Source organism: Eleutherodactylus coqui, chromosome 7 (genome assembly GCF_035609145.1).
Source record: "Eleutherodactylus coqui strain aEleCoq1 chromosome 7, aEleCoq1.hap1, whole genome shotgun sequence".
NCBI lineage: Eukaryota > Metazoa > Chordata > Amphibia > Anura > Eleutherodactylidae > Eleutherodactylus > Eleutherodactylus coqui.
This window is the reverse complement of record NC_089843.1, coordinates 100,601,174-100,623,617: the sequence shown is the minus strand read 5'-3', so window position 1 is coordinate 100,623,617 and position 22,444 is coordinate 100,601,174. Positions and strand designations below refer to the sequence as shown.

Here is a 22,444-nt window from a genome sequence, read left to right as displayed (position 1 = left end):
TTATACTGCGGTTAACGCAGTGCTCAAAACATGACGGTAAAAAGCGCCTGTGTGAGGGAGGTATTACTCATACTCATATATTTATTTCTGTTTTCAGATTTGCAGCCATGGCCCTGCTGACTACAATGATATCTCTCTTTTCCCTTACTCCCTCTGATTCCCCCATAAAGGTTCAGTTCCCAGAGCTGTGAATGTGTCAAATAAATGGTACCCACTGCTCACTGTCAATGGGTGATGTTAGACGTGATTGAGAGTTAGCAGTAGAGACCACCTACTTGACACATTCACACCAAAGCTAGAAAGAGACCTTACGAGCTAACAGCAGAGAGTAGAGAGAAGAGACAGACATCATTGGAGTCAGAGGGATCATGGCTGCAAAACCTTGCAGTCAATCCCGGAGACAGGAGGACATGACAGAGCCTCTTTAAGGTCAACTCCATCCTCACAAAACCTTACTTGGAGTCCCACATCGGGAAGCTCTTAAATCTTGGGGACTCTTTTGGCATGTTTCACCATGATATAATATCATCAGTACCCCCAACTAAGTAGTAAGAGAAGATCAGTGTCTCAATCCTGTTGTATTTGAAGTTGTAGAAGTAATTTTCAACTTGAACAAGTGTGGCACTGGTGTGAACTGGAGGGATCCAATCAGCAGCTAGGTTATTATTTTAATGCTTACATGTTGCTGTACCTACCAACACCAAAAGGTCAGTTGCCAATCAGGTTGCCATGGACAATCAGATTAATTGCCAACATTCACAGCTTTAAGTGTGCCCTACAAAGTACTATCAATGTAAAAAAAAACTAAAAGGACCCTACTGAGGATGGTGATACCAATGTATTGACAACAAGAAGGGTAATATGTTGCTCAAGCAGCTAAAAAGGGAGCCCTTTATAACATACATAACCATTAAAATATATATATACTTTATTAGGTTTCAAATATTTGCCACCAACTGGGCCTCCACAGCACGTGACATGGGTACGACTGCACAGGGTTGACTTAATTAAGCTCTCTCAATCCTGTACGTGTTGTAAGATGGTATGTAGATCATACTCCTACATAGTCCTGTGTGCCTGAAAAATACATGCCGCCACCCATGACCGTTGCAGGTCAGCTGCCTAAACCTTGTTTACATACAAGGGTGCAGTGACTCACTCCACTTCCAGCAGTAAAATTGACACTCTTATTGGGGTCTATAGGTTAAAAGAGTGGCAAGGACTGAATGTAATAAAGTATGAAACTTTTTCTAAAAGTTTTACACTTTTACAAGTTTCTAAAAGTTTTTTTTTACAAATTTCTAAAGGTTGAAATGCTTATAACAGGTACAAAAAGAAAATCCAAAAAGGATAAGGCTGGCTCCACAGGGAGGCTGATCTGCAGTGGGTGTCCACAGTGGACATTTTGAAACGAGTTTTATTGCGTATTCCTGTACGGAATTCACCCACTCATTGAGAAGACAGCAATAAACAGCGATTTTAACAATTGACATGCAACAGAATCTAATTTCATACTGCATGTCATTTTTTGCATGGGTTTTGTGCAAATTATTTCCACAGCTTGTGGACAAGATTTTAAAAATCTCATACACTTTGCTGTTACAGTATATGCAAAAGCTCCGCATGGAAATTCTGCTACAAATCCGCCCTGTGTGAACGCAGCTTAATGGAGTACATACAGAACAGTTACAAAATTAAAACAGAATTAAAAGTAGGATACCAGACCTTATTGATTAGATCAGTTAATAAATCTGGGCGCTAGAAGACAAGCTGGAAGGCAAGGAGTTCTTGTAGCTGCTACAATCTCCTGGAGTCTGTAGGGCATATCTGCTCAGTTATGAATAGGAAGTCTGGCTTGCTGACTACAGGATTAGACTATGCCTCTATACTGGATCTCTCAGTAATTGATGTCAGTTTATATATGTCTATTTATATATTAAACACTTGCAATCCTTGATATATATCTTAGATTTAGGGAATATATAATATCACAAGCTGAGCTCCGTCATTCGCTGCAGTAGCCTGTGACGTTCCATATACATGCTGCTGCAGCCTGTAAACAATACATCAGAGATTAGACCCGAAGCTGTCGACAGAGGGCATGCAGGGAGAAGCGATTATTAGCTGGTTTATAATTATACCATGGGGAACCTGTTTACCTACATATTAAATAACTCAGACAAGCTCTTTAATAAAGTATATACATTTTAATGGTTAGGGATGTTATAAAGGATTTCCTTTTTTTGTATGCTTGAGCAAAATATTTTGCTTTGATTGTCCCTAGTACATGCTGGTGCTATATAAAGATTCTCATTATTACCTCAGAGAATTGTGTTTTCAAGTTATATATATCCGCTATCTGGTAGCACAGACTTTGTAGCAATAGGCGAGTGTTCCGGCTGTTCCCAGTAGCACCGATAAATCGAGTCACGACTCTCAGGTTCCTGTTTATTCAAAGGATAATGAAAGTATTTGCACAACTTGCACAGACAAACATAAAGCCTCAAGATCATGAATCATTACAGACACTTCATACTTTACACAACAAAGATCCTACTCTTGTACATTCCGCTCGTGTCCGGGCGCCAATGGGCAATTTTTCACACTATTAAACGCAATGTTATTAAGCTAGAAAGGGATAGAGGTTGGTAGCACGCATTTCAGATGCTTTATGTAGTTAACCAGTATACTTGCTATTACTACATTACAAATTTAATATCTCATCCATAACCCCCAATACGGTATATACACCGGGGTTGTCCAATCCGGACTCTTTTCTTCACATTAACCCCTTAGTAACTGACCTATTTTGTGCCTTCTGGACCAAGCCATTTTCATAGTTGCATTGCAAGAGCCATAACCCTCTGACATAGCTGTACAATGGCTTTTTTTTTGTGGGACAAGTTGTGTTTTGTAATGGCACCACTTTAAGGTAGATATAATGTATAACTTTTATTACATTTTTTGGGGAAAAAGGGGGGTGGGAATGGAAACCCCCCCAGGAAATCCCACCATTGTTGTTTGGGTTTTGTTTCCATGGCGTTCATGATGTGCTAAAAATACCATGATAACTTTGTTACGTGGATCGGCATTGTTACTGCGCCACCAAGTTTATATAGATTTTTTTAATTTTTACTACTTTAGCACAAAAAAATATGTTTAAAAAAAACTATTGAATCTGCATCACTGTATAACATTTTTATTTTTTCAGCAGACCTATAGACCTGGCGATTGGAGAACTAACTATTGTTCTTTCAGTGGAACCATTTATAATATAATACAGTGTATAACCCGATATCATGCAAAGCAGCAACTGTACAACACATAGCAGACATTTCTAAGTATAAACTGTTGTATGTGGATGACTTACCAAGTATCCCAGTGTGATGCTGCTGCAGACAGCTTAGCTATAATGGCACTTTTTCCACTGCCAGGCTGTCCATGTAATACAATTAGGCGTCTGTTAGAAGATTTCACACAATCTTGGAGTTGCATCAAAATAAACTCTCGTGCAATAAAGTTCCTTACTCTATAGAAGAGAATAAAATACAACATTAGGTGATCATCAATGCAGCTATATGTCATTTACAAATTCTCTGTCCACTATCCTTGCTTCTGTTGAGAGGTTGGGTAGGTAAAGTCCCCTGCTGCAAGCACCAAGTCATGGCCGACTCCTAGAGTAACGTCACATTGTCACGTTTTCTTGGCAGACTATTTTTTTGCGAGTAGTTTGTCATTGCCTTCCCCAGTCATCTTTACCCCCCAGCAAGCTTGGTACTCTTTTCACCTACCTTGGAATCTGGAAAGTTACTGCTATTTCACATAGGCCTATATATTACGGCAATACATTTTGTTATATTTTGAGCTTCTGGCTGGTACAAAGTGGTAGCACTCACAGTGTATGGCAGTAGGTGGCATGTTCTAAAATCTCCTCATTTCTCTGATTCCTAAAAAATTTCTCTCTCTTCCAAGTCTTTTCTGGTTCACAGGGCACATTGCATGTTCTACAATGAAATATTACATAAGTTGCTTACTTTGGCTTTTGCAAATATCAATGCTGGTTACAGTTATAATGTTATCACATAAGTGCTCATATGTAGATTCTTAGGGTACCTATACGCCTTTACCACCCAACTATCACTCAAATGCTTTACACAGGCGCGAAAGTCATCCATGGAGGTGGACCAGCCGGGGATCCTTCCGGATGCCCCCCTCTATTCATAGTAAACAGGAGTTGCTCAAACTTTAAGCAGCTCCTGTTTACACAGCCCGATAGTCACTTGCTTTTAAGTTCTGCTACAAACTAAGCAACTCAGACAGGTGAGGTGGTATGGGTTGTATTAGTGGCTATGGCATAGGCAGCTTACACATCTTGAAAGACACTATAAAGAGTGGTAGATAGAGGTTTTAGAACAATATATGCTCCATCCAGACAACATCTCTTTCAGGGAAGACTTGCATACGTCAGTAAGAGAATGCTAAACTACATACTGCATCCATCACAACAGCATGACTTCGTAGAAGAAGAGTCCGGGTGCTGAACCAGCTGTCTGAAGTCCAGACCTTTCACTAATAGAAAACAGTTGGTGCATTATGATACAAATAATCTGGCAAAGACGACCCAGGGACGTTAGGCAGCTAGACTCCTACATCAGGCCAAAATGGGACAACATTTCCCCTCCCAAAACTCCAGCAATTGGTCTCCTTACTTCCAAGACATTTACAGACTGTTGTAAAAAGAAGAGGGGGCACTACACAACAGTGGACATGGTGCTGCCCCAACTTTTTTGAGATGTGTTGCTGCCATCAATTAATTTCTAAATGAGTTAATTATTTTAAATGAAGTGGAAAGATGTCTCACTTTCACCTTCTGATATTTGTTCTATGTTCTATTGTGAATATAATAGGGTTAGATGAGATTCCCAAATCATTGCATCGTTTTTTTTCTTAACATTTATTTACATTTTACACATCGTCTCAACTTTTTTTGGAATTGGGGTTGTAGAATTTATAATGTGATTAAGGCATGGGCTACATGGCGACTTTTGGCCGTGATAGGTGATACACGAATGAAGATTGCTGTGTAGCCTATCAGTTAATGGGGTTACTGTGTGAGTCCCAAGTGGCTGCAAAGATGACCCGCAGGTTGCAAAAAAATTCACTGACGTTAGAGTTTTTGCAACCTGCAGTTCATGGTCATGGCACCCTACCTCATACAATGACCCCATTGACCTCAATGTGAATGTGAGGTCAAAAGGCTACACAGTGATCTTTGGTTGCGTGACCCGTATCACAGCTGAAGTCGCTGTGTAGCCTTAGCCTAAAACTAGACATGCTTCAAATTAAGCATAGCTGGGAGTTAAAGCCAGTACTGCCTAATGAAGGCTATATTGTAGTTTTCATACCGACCTGTTGAAGTGTGCAATGACCCTTCTCTGGAAATCACTACACAGACCCTCCAGATAATATGCATGTGATCTGTTGCTAGCAGGATTTATTCCTTCCCTTCCCCAACTGACATTGTACTCGTAGATGTTTGTATGACGCAGCTGGAAGACAACAATCATGTGTGTAACAGCAAAACAGGTTAAATTGAAGAAGTGATGTTTTCTTGCACAATCTAAAATCTGAAAGGAGCATTAAGTGGGGATTTTTTTTTTATTGCTCCTAGTGCTTTATTTGTGGACGATGATCGTTTTCATGTATGCATAATAAATGTTAGTCAGGAATGCTATCTTTTCTCCTTAGGGAGAGCACCTAGCCAGTGAGTGAGTAGACTTATAAGGCCAATTATGCTCCTCTGGGTAATATGCAAATAAGGGAGATAGAATACTACCTTTGCAGTGCCACCTATTGGAAGGCAGCATTCCTGCAAGTCAGTGTTAGACTCTTTATACAAGCCTTGTAACAAGGACTGGAAATTGAAATCCAAGCCAGAAATCCATACACAGACAGCTGTTTCGGGATGTTTGCTCCTCATCAGTGTGCAGTAGGTTTCTGGCTTGGCTAGCGAGAGGCCTGTGATGTGGATTAGGAACACTATCTTTTCTCCTTAGGGATAGAACCTAGAAGGTGAGTGAGTGAGGAGACTTAAAAGGCCATTTATGCTCCTCTGGGTAATATGCAAATAAGAGAGATGGAACAATACCTCTGCAGCGCCATAAATGTAAGGCACAGTAACTCCCAATGATACCTACTTGCTGATGGATTCCTTTGATGAGCGTCTGTTGTGTGTCATGCAAAGTCTTGTTGATCTCAGGCTTGAGGGGAAGGACATCAATGAAGTCAGAAGCTCGACTACTGGTCAGGTTATAGTTAATGTCACTGATAATTCGTTTAAAGCAATGAAAGTGATCTTCTGGGCTTCCTTCAACTTTAAATGCTTCATCTATTTCTTGCTGAACCACTGTAAATAGGGATACATACACATAAATGTTGTTTCTCCAAAATTTCAAAGCATCCTATTCTTTTAAAGTGGACAACTGCTTGTGTTCATGGTGTAAGCTGTGGCAATTGCTATATGGACAGAGCGCACACGGGGAAATAAGCCATTGATTTTAATGTGTTTATTTACATTAGCGATTTTTCACTCACACAGATGCTGTGATTTTTTTTATCTCACACTATGTTCTATTTTTGGGCGATTCTGCCCAAAAATAGAATCACCCAATTTCTCTTATGGGAGCATGAAAAAAATTGCATTGCAATCGCATTGTCATGCAAGTGTGATACATTTTTCAGCTAATGGAACAATATGCGATTTTCTCACCCTTGTGAAAAACATACAAACTGCAATGCAAATCACGTGTTATTATTGCAGAATCGCATTGCAGGGACACGAAAATCACAGGTTAAACAAATGTGATATAGGTCCGATTTTCTCAATGCTCGCCCATTTAAATACAGCCCTAGGCTTCATTCACATGTGCGTACATAGGCAGCTATTTACCCGCGTAAATACGCAGGCCATCTGAATGAATGCATTGAATCCAATGAATTCTTTCTGATGGTCGTCATATTTACGTGGGTAATTAGCTGCGTTTATAGGCTCATGTGATTGAAGCCTTAGGCTAGTTTTACACAAGCATTTTATCATGGCTATTTAAAATACCGGCCAAAAACTGTGACCACCTGAAGCTTTGGGTTCCAATGCATACGTTCAGATGGGTAATTGTGCAACGTGTAAAATCAGCTGGCCAAGAAAAATAGCGCATACGGTGCGCATTCTGTCCGGCCCTTTTAAGCGTGACCAGAAATAATAGGACTTGTCCTATCTCTTGTGGGAATACACCGGCCATTCCTATAGACTCCTGTGGGAACCTATGAGAGCCGTCAGAAAAGGGAAGGGGGAGGGAGCTTAGCAGTGGCTTGTATTGCACTAGCACTGCTGAACTCCCACCCCCTCCCTTTGCCAGCAGCTGGCAAGGGGTGGAGAGGGGAAGGAAAAGGGAAGTGAGTTTAGCAGAGCTGAACTCTCTCCCCCCGGCCAACGGTATTCTGAATGGGTGAGAAAACGAGAGATGCAGCCACGACTTGATCGCGGCTACCTCTCGTTCATGCAATTTTCAGCCGCGACGCGGCTGGCCAAAAGTCGCAATGCCCGTGTTAAAAAGAGCCCTTTGTATTACAAGCAAAGTCCCTACAGATCTGTATTGCAGACTCCATTTGGTACCATATGGTGTCTCTGTGATGTACTGTATTCTCCTAGAAGAATATCTAAGTAATACAGCATGTGTAGAGTAGGACAAAATTTCTTCTATAAGGATCTGCGAGAAAAAAATCCTCTAACAAATTTAAAGATCAGTGCCGCACAGATTCGTAATACATCAATGTGCATGAGCATTTAATTACTGCAGAGAGAGATGCAAGCCATATCCAAACATAAAAATCTAGGAACCAGAGTACATTTGGGATTGTATTTAAGTTAAAGCATACCTCCAGTTTCAAAAGAAAAAAACAGTTATATACTGCAAGACCTTGTTATATACTGCAATATACATATACTGCAAGACCTTGTTATATACTGCAATATACATATACTGCAAGACCTTGTTATATACTGCAATATACATATACTGCAAGACCTTGAAATATAATCATCTTTATAATCATTGCATTAGGGTATTTGGCTGGTAACCTGCAGCCCATAACTGATCAGTGTCCTGCTCTGTATGCTTGGCTGTTGTGCGGTCCCCAGTGCCATAGGATCACTAGGATGTTGTAAGCCCATAACTGATCAGTGTCCTGCTCTATATGCTTGGCTACTGTGCCATAGGATCACTAGGATGTGGTAAGCCCATAACTGATCAGTGTCCTGCTCTGTATGCTTGGCTGTTGTGCGGTCCCCAGTGCCATAGGATCACTAGGATGTTGTAAGCCCATAACTGATCAGTGTCCTGCTCTATATGCTTGGCTACTGTGCCATAGGATCACTAGGATGTTGTAAGCCCATAACTGATCAGTGTCCTGCTCTATATGCTTGGCTACTGTGCCATAGGATCACTAGGATGTTGTAAGCCCATAACTGATCGGCGTCCTGCTCTGTATGCTTGGCTGTTGTGCAGTCCCCAGTGCCAAAGGTTTACTAGGATGTGGTAAGCCCATAACTGATCAGTGTCTTACTCTGTATGCTTGGCTGCTCTGTGGTCCCCAGTGCCGTAGGATCACTTGGATGTTGTAGGATGTTGTAAACCTATAACTGATCAGTGTCCTGCTCTGTATGCTTGGCTGCTGTGCGGTCCCCAGTGCCATAGGATCACTAGGATGTGGTAAGCCCATAACTGATCAGTGTCCTGCTCTGTATGCTTGGCTGCTATGTGGTCCCCAGTGCCATAGGATCACTAGGATGTGGTAAGCCCATAACTGATCAGTGTCCTGCTCTGTATGCTTGGCTGCTGTGCGGTCCCCAGTGCCATAGGATCACTAGGATGTGGTAAGCCCATAACTGATAAGTGTCCTGCTCTGTATGCTTGGCTGCTATGTGGTCCCCAGTGCCATAGGATCACTAGGATGTGGTAAGCCCATAACTGATCAGTGTCTTACTCTGTATGCTTGGCTGCTCTGCGGTCCCCAGTGCCATAGGATCACTTGGATGTTGTAGGATGTTGTAAACCTATAACTGATCAGTGTCCTGCTCTGTATGCTTGGCTGCTATGTGGTCCCCAGTGCCATAGGATCACTAGGATGTTGTAAGCCCATAACTGTTCAGTGTCCTGCTCTGTATGCTTAGCTGCTGTGTGGTCCCCAGTGCCATAGGATCACTAGGATGTTGTAAGCCCATAACTGTTCAGTGTCCTGCTCTGTATGCTTGGCTGTTGTGCAGTCCCCAGTGCCAAAGGTTTACTAGGATGTGGTAAGCCCATAACTGATCAGTGTCCTGCTGTGTATGCTTGGCTGTTATACGGTCCCCAGTGCCATAGGATCACTAGGATTTTGTAAGCCCATAACAGATCAGTGTCCTGCTCTGTATGCTTGGCTGTTGTGTGGTCCCCAATGCCATAGGATCACTAGGATGTTGTAAGCCCATAACTGATCAGTGTCCCACTCTGTATGCTTCGCTGTTGTGCGGTCTCCAGTGCCATAGGATCACTAGGATGTTGTAAGCCCATAACTGATCAGTGTCCTGCTCTGTATGCTTGGCTGCTCTGCGGTCCCAAGTGCCAAAGGTTTACTAGGATGTGGTAAGCCCATAACTGATCAGTGTCCTACTCTGTATGCTTGGCTGTTGTGCAGTCCTCGATGCCATAGCATGACTATGATATTGTAAGCCCATAACTGATCAGTGTCCTACTCTGTATGCTTGGCTGCTCTGCGGTGCCCAGTGCCATAGGATCACTTGGATGTTGTAGGATGTTGTAAGCCTATAACTGATCAGTGTCCTGCTCTGTATGCTTGGCTGCTATGTGGTCCCCAGTGCCATAGGATCACTAGGATGTTGTAAGCCCATAACTGTTCAGTGTCCTGCTCTGTGTGCTTGGCTGCTGTGTGGTCCCCAGTGCCATAGGATCACTAGGATGTGGTAAGCCCATAACTGATCAGTGTCCTGCTCTGTATGCTTGGCTGCTATGTGGTCCCCAGTGCCATAGGATCACTAGGATGTTGTAAGCCCATAACTGATCAGTGTCCTGCTCTGTATGCTTGGCTGTTGTGTGGTCCCCAATGCCAAAGGTTTACTAGGATGTGGTAAGCCCATAACTGATCAGTGTCCTGCTCTGTATGCTTGGCTGTTGTGTGGTCCCCAATGCCATAGGATCACTAGGATGTGGTAAGCCCATAACTGATCAGTGTCCTGCTCTGTATGCTTGGCTGTTGTGTGGTCCCCAATGCCATAGGATCACTAGGATGTTGTAAGCCCATAACTGAGCAGTGTCCCACTCTGTATGCTTCGCTGTTGTGCGGTCTCCAGTGCCATAGGATCACTAGGATGTTGTAAGCCCATAACTGATCAGTGTCCTGCTCTGTATGCTTGGCTGCTCTGCGGTCCCAAGTGCCAAAGGTTTACTAGGATGTGGTAAGCCCATAACTGATCAGTGTCCTACTCTGTATGCTTGGCTGTTGTGCAGTCCCCGATGCCATAGCATGACTATGATATTGTAAGCCCATAACTGATCAGTGTCCTGCTCTGTATGCTAGGCTGTTGTGCAGTCCCCGATGCCATAGCATGACTATGATGTTGTAAGCCCATAACTGATCAGTGTCCTACTCTGTAGGCTTGGCTGCTCTGCGGTCCCCAGTGCCATAGGATCACTTGGATGTTGTAGGATGTTGTAAGCCTATAACTGATCAGTGTCCTGCTCTGTATGCTTGGCTGCTCTGCGGTCCCCAGTGCCATAGGTTTACTAGGATGTGGTAGGCCCATAACTGATCAGTGTCCTGCTCTGTATGCTTGGCTGCTCTGCGGTCCCCAGTGGCATAGGATTGCTAGGATGTGGTAAGCCCATAACTGATCAATGTCCTGCTCTGTATGCTTGGCTGCTGTGTGGTCCCCAGTGCCATAGGTTTACTAGGATGTGGTAGGCCCATAACTGATCAGTGTCCTGCTCTGTATGCTTGGCTGCTCTGCGGTCCCCAGTGCCGTAGGATTACTAGGATGTGGTAAGCCCATAACTGATCAATGTCCTGCTCTGTATGCTTGGCTGCTGTGTGGTCCCCAGTGCCATAGGTTTACTAGGATGTGGTAGGCCCATAACTGATCAGTGTCCTGCTCTGTATGTTTGGCTGCTCTGCAGTCCCCAATGCCATAGCATCACTATGATGCTGTAAGCCCATAACTGATCAATGTCCTGCTCTGTATGCTTGGCTGCTAAGCGGTCCTCAATGCCATAGGATCACTAGGATGTGGTAAGCCCATAACTGATCAGTGTCCTGCTCTGTATGCTTGGCTGCTCTGCGGTCCCCAGTGCCATAGCATCACTATGATGCTGTAAGCCCATAACTGATCAGTGTCCTGCTCTGTATGCTTGGCTGCTGTGCATTCCCAGTGCCATAGGTTCACTATGATGTTGCCGGATGTTGTCTAGGTAAGTGCAATGTCTAGTTATACTTCTTGCAGTCCCTGGCACAAAAAAGAAGAAGAAGAGATATCTTCCTTTTCAGCATGCCATTATATTGATATGTTAAACGATTCGGTTTGTACATGTTAATTAAAACTGGTAACTTTCAAACTGCAACAGCATTTATACATTATTTAAGGAAGTATAATTATAGTGAATTGATCTACCGGTATTTATTCCCAATTACCTGATTTTAGGAGCTTCCTCGCAGCTTCCTCCCCCAGCACCTGTGGACCATATTCCTGAAGAATGTCATACAGTCTTTGCATCGTACCTATCCATTTGCTTTTGGCTTGTTGTCGGCGTACAGGATCTTTGCTAAATATATCTCCGTAATATGTACTGCAAAGGAAAGCAGCCCAATGATTTCCCATGTTTTCCAGCTTGTGTATAGAGAAGTTATCCAACACACTTTGTACACCATTGTGACTTTTATAAAGCCAACATAAAGTGAGAGAGCTGCATATTATTTCATACATATTGCATATACACCCAGCTATTGAAACTCTTAAAGAGGTCCTGTCAGAGAATAAACCATATAACACGGGAAACATATCTGCATGACAGTTCTTACATATTAAAGTTCCTTAAGAACAAATGTCACTCCTTCTAGGAATCCACTGGACAAACGGTATATTACACAGTATCTCCAATATTCTCCAGCATTCAAGGAGCATTGATAAATCAAACACTTTATTGGTCCATTGCAAAAAAAAGTAGCAATATTTCAACCTGATTTTCAAGCTTGACAAAGACCTATACAAGTTGAAACATTGTTGCCTTTTTTTGTAATGGAAGAATAAAGTTTTTTTTATTATTTTTATTATCAATGCTCCTTGAATGATGTCATTTTAGTGGAACTGTCATGGGATAAAATCGGTGGGGTAGGCTGTATGGCCCCACTAACTATATCCCTGTTTGTTTGTTTTTTCATACTTGCTACCCTTCGGCCACATAGCCTCTTCTTAGGTCCAGCTAACCAATGCTTTTAATGTGACAAGTGGGTAGGACTGTCAATCAAATCGAAAACACCCATTGAGAGTGAGCAGTTTGGACCGCCCACTTGACACATTAACAGCATCGGTTAGTTGGACCTAAGGTGAGGCTGTCTAGAGGAAGGAAGGTGAATATAAAAAAGACCAGGGATAGAGTTAGTGGGGCCGTGGCTGCAGAGCCATACAGCCTGTCATGCTGATTTTATCCCATGACAGGTCTTCCGTCTTTAAACTTGTCATAGCTAGTGTAATGTTTCTGATTCATGTGTGTAGATTCTAAGTATTTCTAGAAATCGGATGTCCTGCAAAAATTTCACAAAATCAAAAATCTTGTCATTAGGTCATCCTTTTCTTCCACCATAAAAACTGGAAGGATCCCAACACATATGATGGCCAGCATTGCAGGGTAGAATGAACAGTAAGGATTCCCTCACCACAGATGTCCTGGACATGTATGGCCAGCTTTAAACCCTTACGATACATTGAGTTGAAGCAATTTACCTAATGGTTTGAAGTCTGTACACACTTGGCACACAGTTCTCATCCAGTTTAAACCAATGAGTAAGAAGTGCAAGATCTTGCTCATATTTCAGTGACAATTTTTTTTGACTTGGCTCAAACATGTCCTTGTCATCTGGATCTTGAAGTAGATCTTCTGCATCTGAAGTACTATGTGCCGAATTCTCATCTGCTGCATCCTGCTGGTGATCTGATTCATTAGTTCTTCGATCTTTCCCTGAGGAGTCATCTGATCCTGTAAGTCCTGCTGCATCAAGAACTTTCTGCTTTGCAGTTGCCTTTATCGTTTCCAGAAAAGATTTGATCTCTTCAAATGTTTCTTTTGCTAAAAATGCCGGAATAGTCATCTGATCACATTTCTGGCCTACAATGCACTAAAGGTGAACAGTCAAGATTAGAGGGTCATTAAACACAGAATGTCATGATCTAATGTCGGAGACTGAAGATAGCAGGTGGCATCTTAACATTACTCGAGGCACCTATCTACTACCTCACTATAGACTTACAAAGAATGCTGTATGTCCTGAATCCTGGCATTCCTGAAGAATCTTAAGATGTAGGGAAGCCATAACATGGTCATTGCTGACTCCGTCCTTTAAGCCCCATCTCAGATCAAACATACGGAATTCAATGCCTTTTTCCTTGAAGTAGATGTAGAGATCTGGATAACACTTGACAAACAACGCATTTCTTTCTGGGTAGGAATCTAATGTAAGCAAAATTAATAAAAACTCAGATGATGGTTTTCACTCAGGTCTACCATCCTATTAAATAGCAAATCCTTCCTAGCTATGCAGTCATGTATCCCTTGTATGTCACATCTGGTATAACAAGTCAAAACAACCGGATGTGACAAGTGCCGAGTCTAAACAAGGAGACAAACCAGTTGGCAGGTGATCTAAGTCCATTCTGACCAATGAAGAGCACCTCAACCTAAGGCAGCTAGGAGCTGAGAAACTGGCAAACTAGTTCACCAGAACCCCCAGAAGTGGACCAGTCACTCAAGCAGAGCACACACCCTGAAAAGGGAGACCCCACTGTGGGAAAGAGACAGATAACCAGACCAAGGTATCCTGGCGGTACCTGATGCTAAACACTAACTCATGGAGACTTAGGGAAACCAAGTACTAAGCTAACTGTAACCAAACTACTAAATATGGAATCTCGCTACCAAAGTGACGATTTAAATACTTATACAAGGAAACTGATAGGCGGACTGAGCTGAAGGACAACCCAGTCAGCCTATCAGTGTTGGTAGCAGAGGAAGATTTTACTCCCCTGGTGTCCAATGCAGAATTACACTGTGCTTGCACCAAACAGCACATAACATGGTCTGGGACTACTGTGCTGACATCACCCTGGACCCGTTGCTGTAACCTGGAAGTCACTGCACTTTCAATGCCATGACATTGTGCTTACAATTCTGTAAAATGAGGTATACTTATTTTTTTGAAAGCGGGGTGTGAAATCTGATGGAGTTGTATAGACAGCCATAACAGCATTTTTATAACTTCACAGTTCGGCATGTCCTAATTGTTTTATGTGAGTAAGTGCTCTTTAAATGGATCATTTGTTTCTATTACAGTTATTCTCTATTGCGCTTTATATGAATAGCAGCAGCTATTACCTTGGTATCCTCCACATATATACACCATAAAAACCTTCTTCCTTGCTGTATACGGTATATTTATGTGTCCTCGAATTATCTTGTGTTCAGTATGAGAGAACCTCTCAAACTCATCATCTTCTATGCTATCTTCATAGCTATTTTGGAGATCCCGAGGCAGCTTTTCCATTGCACTAAACTCATCCCATACACCACTGCCATTACATCTAAAAAAACGCTCTGCATTTCCATTCGATTGTTCCCCTTCCTGTAATGGCATCAGGTTTGTGTTTTCTGCTTGTGGAGTGTCATATGTTGATGATGTCCTTGTTCTAGTCTCTCTGTTAGGTTCCTGGTCTTCATCTAGTAAAGTAGATGGAGCTCTTTGGTCACCAAGGCTGTCACCCTTCCCAGAAGGTTTCTGCCGAGACTGCACAAGAAATAAATAAAATATATATTAATGTAAAAAAATGTTATCCATTTCTGGAGATATTATGTATCCGCCATTATAACATATGAATCGTGAGAATAAGATTTAAAGTCAAGAGCATTTCTGGACGTATAAGTGTCAGGCTAGACACAAAACATTTTGTCCAACTATTAAAGGGCTTTACCATGAAAATATTTTTTGTTAAATTTTAGTAATCACAGATTTCAGCAGTCTACCACTGATATTTGTGATTGGTTGCAATCTGTCAGAGGACCAGGGAAAGCAGAAGTCGGGGGTCCCTGCAATGTAGCCCGCAACCCCTGTCCCTGCCTACTTGCCCCCCTGGGCTAGGCCCCAGGGCGGCAACTGGGCGACGGTCCCTACTCTGAGCTAGGGAAAAGACACAGGACACCACAGTCCCTGGACACAGAGAACGAGAATACAGACAGACAAACAACCAGAGCGTAGCACTAAGGGAAACAAAAAAACAGTCCAGGAGCAAGCCAAAAGGTCCAAAGCACAGAAGTCAGTCCAAGAAGCGCAGTACAGCAAGGGAAGAACGGAGGCAGGTCTGGGGGAAAGCTCAGGTCAATATCACTGTCAGTCTGAAATAGCAGGAGACCGCTAGTGAGTGGTAGGAAGCCTAATCAAACACTGGCAGTGTCAGGAAGAAGCTGAGGGTTTAAATGCTGTCCGAGCTCCCGCCCCAGGAGCCTGACTGCAGCAGAAGTAATACACAGAATGCTGGGAGAACCGCCCCCAGCACTAGCAGAACAACCTAAGACAGAGGAGGTGAGTCGGCTGTCATAGCAACAGGAACACAGCGCCGGGGGGCAGCCACCACGTCCCGAGCACCCCTGTGGCATATAGGAGTAGCGCAGCCAGGAGTAGTAACCAGTGCCGGGGTTCCCCTGCGCCGCACACCAGCCGCAGGAGCGACAGTGTTAGCAGTGAGGGAAGGCCACCCTGAGAGGCACCAACCCTGACACAATCAGTCTGTAACATCCTGTTTACAGATTGACAGACCATTGCGGAGAACAGCAAATGTGGCTCCGGAGTTGGGAAGTCCGGAAAGGGTGAGTCTGCATTTCTGGGCAAGTACTAATAAAAAAAAGAATGATTTAATATCTTTGTACTCATGACCTATATTTCCATCATTTAAATCATGTGTATATATGGAAGCTTTTATAATCCTACAAATCAGTGTACAGTGTATGGTCAATCCATGAAAATGTCTGGGTGCCAGGAAACAAAATCTAGTTCCATATCATGGGAAGAATGCTGAAATCCACCACATGATCCTTTGTAATACTCCATAGCAGCAAATCAAGGAAAACATTGCATTACCTTTAATAGAAAAGACTCTGTGCTCTCCAGAATGTATGGGTTTTCCTCTCCTAGGCTTGATTCGTTATTGACTCTTTTGACTCTTCGATGTTGCATGTTATTCTAGAAGTAATTACATCAGTAAAGGAGCTGGTGATGCGATGTGATTAATATTCAACATAGTATTAAAGTGTGATATATTATTAATGTGCTGGGAGCCCACCACTCACTGGAGCAAAGGTATTCCTGGCATTCTGCTAGACAACATGGCCTTTGGTGTTTTAGCATGGATTTTTTTGGAAATGTCAGACATTTTTTTTACACCTCTGCTACATATAAATGGTCAGCTTGGTCCATTATGCATGTGTTTCCAATGTAGAGAGGAGACTAATATATTGCCAGACAGCTCTGGTGGTGAATTATCTCCTGACCAAAAGGAGATAACAAAAGGATTAGGCATGCAGAACTCAATATGCCCAATCCTTCCTTCCCCAAAATCATCTGTCGGGGAAGAGTCAGGTGGCACTTACACACATAAAATACTCAGTAGGTCCCATTAAAATTTGCATTTGCAGACAACTTTCCTTTTTATGTGCATAGGAGCCTCAAACATTACTGCTGAGCACTGCATTTAAGCAGCAGGTGGAAGGAGACTGTCTCTGAGCAGCCTATAATCCCCATCCCCCACCCCCTCAATGCAATCACAGGGTGCTGATGGCTTGGCATGACAGCCTGGGGAGCAGTAAAGGCTGCCTGTCTGTGCAGGGCTTAATAGGCAACAATGAAAACTACTACAAACTGAAATACAGAAGTTATATGGTGATTGCAAGTTCAAGTCCCCTAGTTGGAGTGACTCAAAAAATATAAAGAAAAGTTTAATGAAATGTTTATATTTTTCTGCTATACACAAGTAATGTGTGATCACAAGTTCAAGTCCCCTAGTGAAACTTAACAACATGAAACAAGGTTTATTTGATTATATATATATATATATATGTATTATATACACACACACACACACATATATATATATATATATATATATACACATACATATATATCCAAACCAAAATACTAAAAGTTCAAAAAACTCTTTTACAATTTTTTCCAATGAAAAAGGGGTAGACAAAAAAGTCTGAACTATTAAAATATCACATTAGAAAAAGTATATATTTACAGAACTGTGCTGTGTGTACGCCAAAATGGTATCAATAAAGACTACAGCTTGCCCCACCAAAGAAGCGCTCACATAGGCATATCAAAAGAGAACAAAAAGTTATATGTGTCAGAATATGGAGAATTACAATTTTTTAAATAGTACAACTTAAAAAACTATATAAATTAGGTATTGTCATAATTATATTGACCACAGACTTGCTCAAATACTGATTACCTTTAAATGTGACTTGATTTGCATGCTGGTCTCTCCACTTATTTTCTTATAAGGAACATTCCAGTGACAATCTTCCAACTAAATCAAATGTGTTTCAAGTTTATATATCATGGTTTACATACAATATCATACAAAAACAAGATATAAATACTCTTGCAAATAAATATTCTCAATATATTATCTTTATATATATACATCAGTTTATGCATGCAGAAAAACTGAAGGACGATCGGTCTGTGTAAACCTACTTTGGTTTCATACACTCATGAATTATTGTTCATGTGTAAAAGCATAGAAACGATCATTGCTGGGACGGCCTGTCGGGCATCTTCGCCCGACAATTTGATCTGTGTAAAATTGTGGTGCAATTTGTTATCAAAACAACTCTGCCCTCATATGGATGCATTCTGTAACTACACACTTATCATCACCATAGCATCTACAGGGTGGGCCACAAAAAAAGTAGGTCGTCACCACATTCTTATGAAAGCTGTCTAAAAGAGAATCTGTAGTTGCTGCCCATGGAAACCAATCACAGAACAGCTTTCATTTCTTATCCTGCTGAGGTACAATGAAAGCTGCACTGTGATTGGTTGCTAAGGACACCAAAGATTTTATTTTAGATAGTTTTCATTATGTGATGCCAGGCTAATTTTCCGTGGCCCACTCTATACAAGAAACGTCATGCTTCACATCATCTACATCCACACAAGTGGCGCAAAGCTACCTCTCTCAATCAAACACACAAGTCTACAATGTAAAATGTGCACTTTTTCATCAATCATTTACTGAAGGTCCAAGATGACAGTTAAACAAAGTGGCAAAATCTTGATTTAATGAATTCCAAATTTAAAGGGGTTGTCGGAGTTATTTATTTAATATAGTTCTGGGTTCCCTGTGCCCAAAACTGTATGAAATAAATATATTCTGCATGGCACCTGAATGCCATTTCAGCAGTCCAATGTTGCGGTATCTGGCAGCTGACGTCACGTGGCCAGAAGGCCTGGTAACATCATGTAGACCTGATATGTAGGCTTCTAATGTAGAATCCCCAGGCAGATTTATGGGACATCATCAGTGACGTCCCTGTTGGGTCTTCTATTGATTGCAGGGGTCAAGAAGGTAAATAACCCACATGACCCCTGCAGCACTTGTAAATAGAAGATCGGAGGACCAGGAGAGCGGCAGGAGAGCATCAATGCAGCAGGAGGTGAGTACTGGGTTTATTTTCTTATATATTCTGCACTCCCCACTGCCACCAATGTACTCGGAAACCACTTTAAGTCCTGTGAAATCATGGTACATCCTTGATGACATAATAGCGAAGAGGAGCGTCGAACTGTTCAAGTATAGAAAATAAACCGAAAAAAAGGGGGGTGGGTTGGTATGGTGTTAGCTAGTAGAGTAAGGTGTGATTGTTCTCAGTGAGAGAAACCAAGTAATCTTGTAGATATGATACCTTTTAATGGCTAACATAAAATACATGATGTTACAGTGAGCTTTCGGGTCTTCTATCGACCCTTCATCAGGCTAAAATAAAACTGGTTTGGATGGGGCACATATATAATATACAAATGCAGAGAGGACACCCCTCTTGATTGAAATACAAATGTTCACACACAGAAATTTGACACTATTTTGCACTCAAAACTTAAAACAGACAAACTGAGCCGAGTATACAGAATGAGAGAGCGAAAAGCCAACAAAAGTGAAGAACAGCGAACTGCAAGGATGCAGCAAGTGGCTGACTCAAAACGTTTACGCTTACAAAATGAAACTGAAGAGCAGTGATCGTCGTCTATGGACGGGCTTTCTACTAGTACACTATAATAAATCTAATAGGAGACCATATAATACTTTTTTTTACACTCATACATCACCAGTTTCGATATCAGACCAACAAAATGTATTTATCTCTTCTCCTTCCACTCATTTCTTTCCTTAGGCTGGAGGGATCCCATTCCATTTCCCCACATACAAAACAAAGCTAAGAAAATAGATAGACAGACAGATAGAAGACAGACAGATAGAAGATAGATAGATAGATAGATAGATAGATAGATAGATATGGGATAGATAGATATGAGATAGATAGATAGATAGATAGATAGATAGATAGATAGATAGATAGATAGATAAATAGATAGATAGATAGATAGATAGATAGATAGATAGATAGAGTACTTGTGACAACTGGAAGCTATGGGTTTGACAGGGCTTGCATGGAGGAATGCCCCTGTCACGCCCCTAGCTCCCGATTAGGTGAATTGCTGAAGGTCCTTGAAGGTCCTAGCAGCGTCTGTAGTGATTTTCACCTGGGCTGGAGGGTTAGGGTTCGTTTTTGCTGTTTGGCTTATATTATTAGCGGTAATAATCTAAGCCAAAAGGAAAACTAACCCTAACCCTCCCGCCCAAGCCAAAAATCACTACAGACGCTGCTGCTGATATCACTGTCCCCGGAGCAGGGCGGGCAGTTGTCCACAGAGTGACGGCGGTGGCCACGGAGCAGAGGAAGAGCACGCAACTCCCCCCCCCCCCCCCCCAGGCCCAATCCTCCAACCTCCCGGTTGCCACAAACTACTGTCCAATCTCAGGCCAAAGTTCCCTGCGGTATCGACCAACGACCGGGAATGAACATCACAGCGTCGGGGGCTCCGAGATCGTGCGATCGATGGGGAAAAGTCACAGTATCCCTAGCATGCTCCAGACCTACCGGAGTCCTGGGGAAAGTGAGAACTGAGGCGCAGGAGGGGTGGGAATTCACGGCTAACACTCAGGAGCTGCAAAGCAAGGAGCAGACTAGCCACTGTCGGGAGAAGAGGAGCCGGCACCAGAGGAAGAGTGGGGCACAGGGACGAAGAGGGGTTCAGACAGCGGATGGGGGGACGGGCCATACTGGTAAAGAGGGGCACAGAAGAAGGGGGGACAGAGACGACATAGGAGGAGGCACAGGAGAAGGGGGGACACAGAGGAAGGAGGCAGGACAGGACAGATACTGGCCACAATACAGCCAATCGGAAGCTAGGGGCGTGACAGGGGCATCCCTCCATGTAAGGGCTGTCAAACCCCTAGCTTCCGGGTGATGACAAGATATGATAGATAGATAGATAGATAGATAGATAGATAGATAGATAAATGTAGTACTGGATGATCTATGTAGTCTCGTGCTTATGTGTATTGTCAGTGCATTTTATGTTGCATGAATATGATGTGTATTGCAACACTGAACAGGTTTCTGTCTGAGTCATGTCTGGAAATGTATCTATTGTAAGTCGTGTGACCATGTTTCTTATATATTTTTGCAATCTGGATAATTGGGTACTTTTGGCTTTTGAGTTGTGTCTGGAGTCTGAGTGGAGAGAAGAGTGTTCTCTTGGAGTGCTGCCCACATGCAGGTACCTTCAACCGGCATGTGGTGAAGATGGAAGAAGCAGAGAGGTGGCCTAGAAGTTCTCCCTAGGACCCCTACACTGAAGTGTGCTGAATTGTAAAGTCTGCGGTGCAGAGTTCAAGTCCTGCAAGATGTGTGAGTGACTGCTAGAGAGTTTGTGTTCTGCGACGGAGTATCTTTTCTCTAGGAGTGATGCTGCACAGATAACTTACACCGTAGGCCCGTTATCATCCTGTGTCTGCCTCCCTGTCCTCATCACTAATTCTGACTGCAATGGTGTGTTTTGCTACAGCTACTTTCATCTACCGTACTGTACCCTATGCAAGTTGTTTCAAGTAAAGTTCCAGTTGCCGACCGTTCCCAGCAATTGTGTGTTTTCACTACTACCCGTGTGTGTGGACTTTATTACATCTTCAGTTTCACCAGAGGAAGGAATGGTGGTGTCACCCGTGACAATCATAGAACCAAGCAAGCTACAACCCCCATTTAATAGCCTGCTCTCCTGTTGTCTAGGTGGAAGATGGTAGTGCCACCGTGACAAGACCCTACTCAAATGCCCGCCGTCTCCTAGGCCGAGACCCACTCCTCGGATACTGCAGATAGATAGATAGATGTAAAAAACATAAATCGCTGCTGTAGACACTACATGGTAGACTATTTGTAAAGTTGCTGCCTTTTTTTTATTTTACTTGCTTTGGCGCTAAATATAAATTGTTGCAAAGCCTGACATATCCTGAAAGCATATGGGAATTAGGTAGACAATCAGGTAGGTTTCAAGATCTTGCTATCATTTTCCCAATATCTTATTTATATTGCTCATATTTCAGCTTGTAATAGATTTATACTTCCTGGATCCTCTAAACCTTCCCAGCTGAAACCTTATGTGCAAATATTTGAGTTGCATAATGAGAGTATGAAAAATCATATTCTTCCCTTGCTGTCAACCATGCACTAGGTGTGGTCTCTCAGGTGTGATCTCTCAGGTTTGTTTGCTATTTTCTATATGCCTCTTGTGTCCTATTACACTCTATTTGATAATTGAGCAACGCTGTGTTCTCCAGGCTACTTGTATAGTCTCTAAGTTTGCCTCTTAGAACAGTTTTGGCTGTTTCTCAATAAAGAGAATACAGGAGCCACATTGTTCTGCTACATCCAACACTTACTCAATAAGATTTTCATCTTTAACAAATGTTCCGGAAGTCTCTTAACTTTTGTCTAACTTCTAAAAATGG

General features: G+C 42.4%; 1 protein-coding gene across 2 annotated transcripts in view; it reads right to left on the bottom strand.

Annotated features, from left to right (window-relative positions):
• LOC136572673 (uncharacterized) overlaps window positions 1-22,444 on the bottom strand; it is a 74,157-nt gene that overhangs the window by 35,980 nt on the left and 15,733 nt on the right. For both annotated transcript variants that reach the window (XM_066573484.1, XM_066573485.1), the window contains exons 4-14: window positions 17,822-17,899; window positions 16,450-16,551; window positions 14,694-15,102; window positions 13,573-13,772; window positions 13,049-13,440; window positions 11,740-11,894; window positions 6,198-6,406; window positions 5,410-5,549; window positions 3,897-4,004; window positions 3,371-3,529; window positions 2,321-2,444 (exon numbers count right to left, since the gene is read on the bottom strand). In XM_066573484.1, coding sequence (XP_066429581.1) covers window positions 2,321-2,444; window positions 3,371-3,529; window positions 3,897-4,004; window positions 5,410-5,549; window positions 6,198-6,406; window positions 11,740-11,894; window positions 13,049-13,440; window positions 13,573-13,772; window positions 14,694-15,102; window positions 16,450-16,551; window positions 17,822-17,899 — 2,076 coding nt within the window. The remainder of the gene's footprint in view (window positions 1-2,320; window positions 2,445-3,370; window positions 3,530-3,896; window positions 4,005-5,409; window positions 5,550-6,197; window positions 6,407-11,739; window positions 11,895-13,048; window positions 13,441-13,572; window positions 13,773-14,693; window positions 15,103-16,449; window positions 16,552-17,821; window positions 17,900-22,444) is intronic.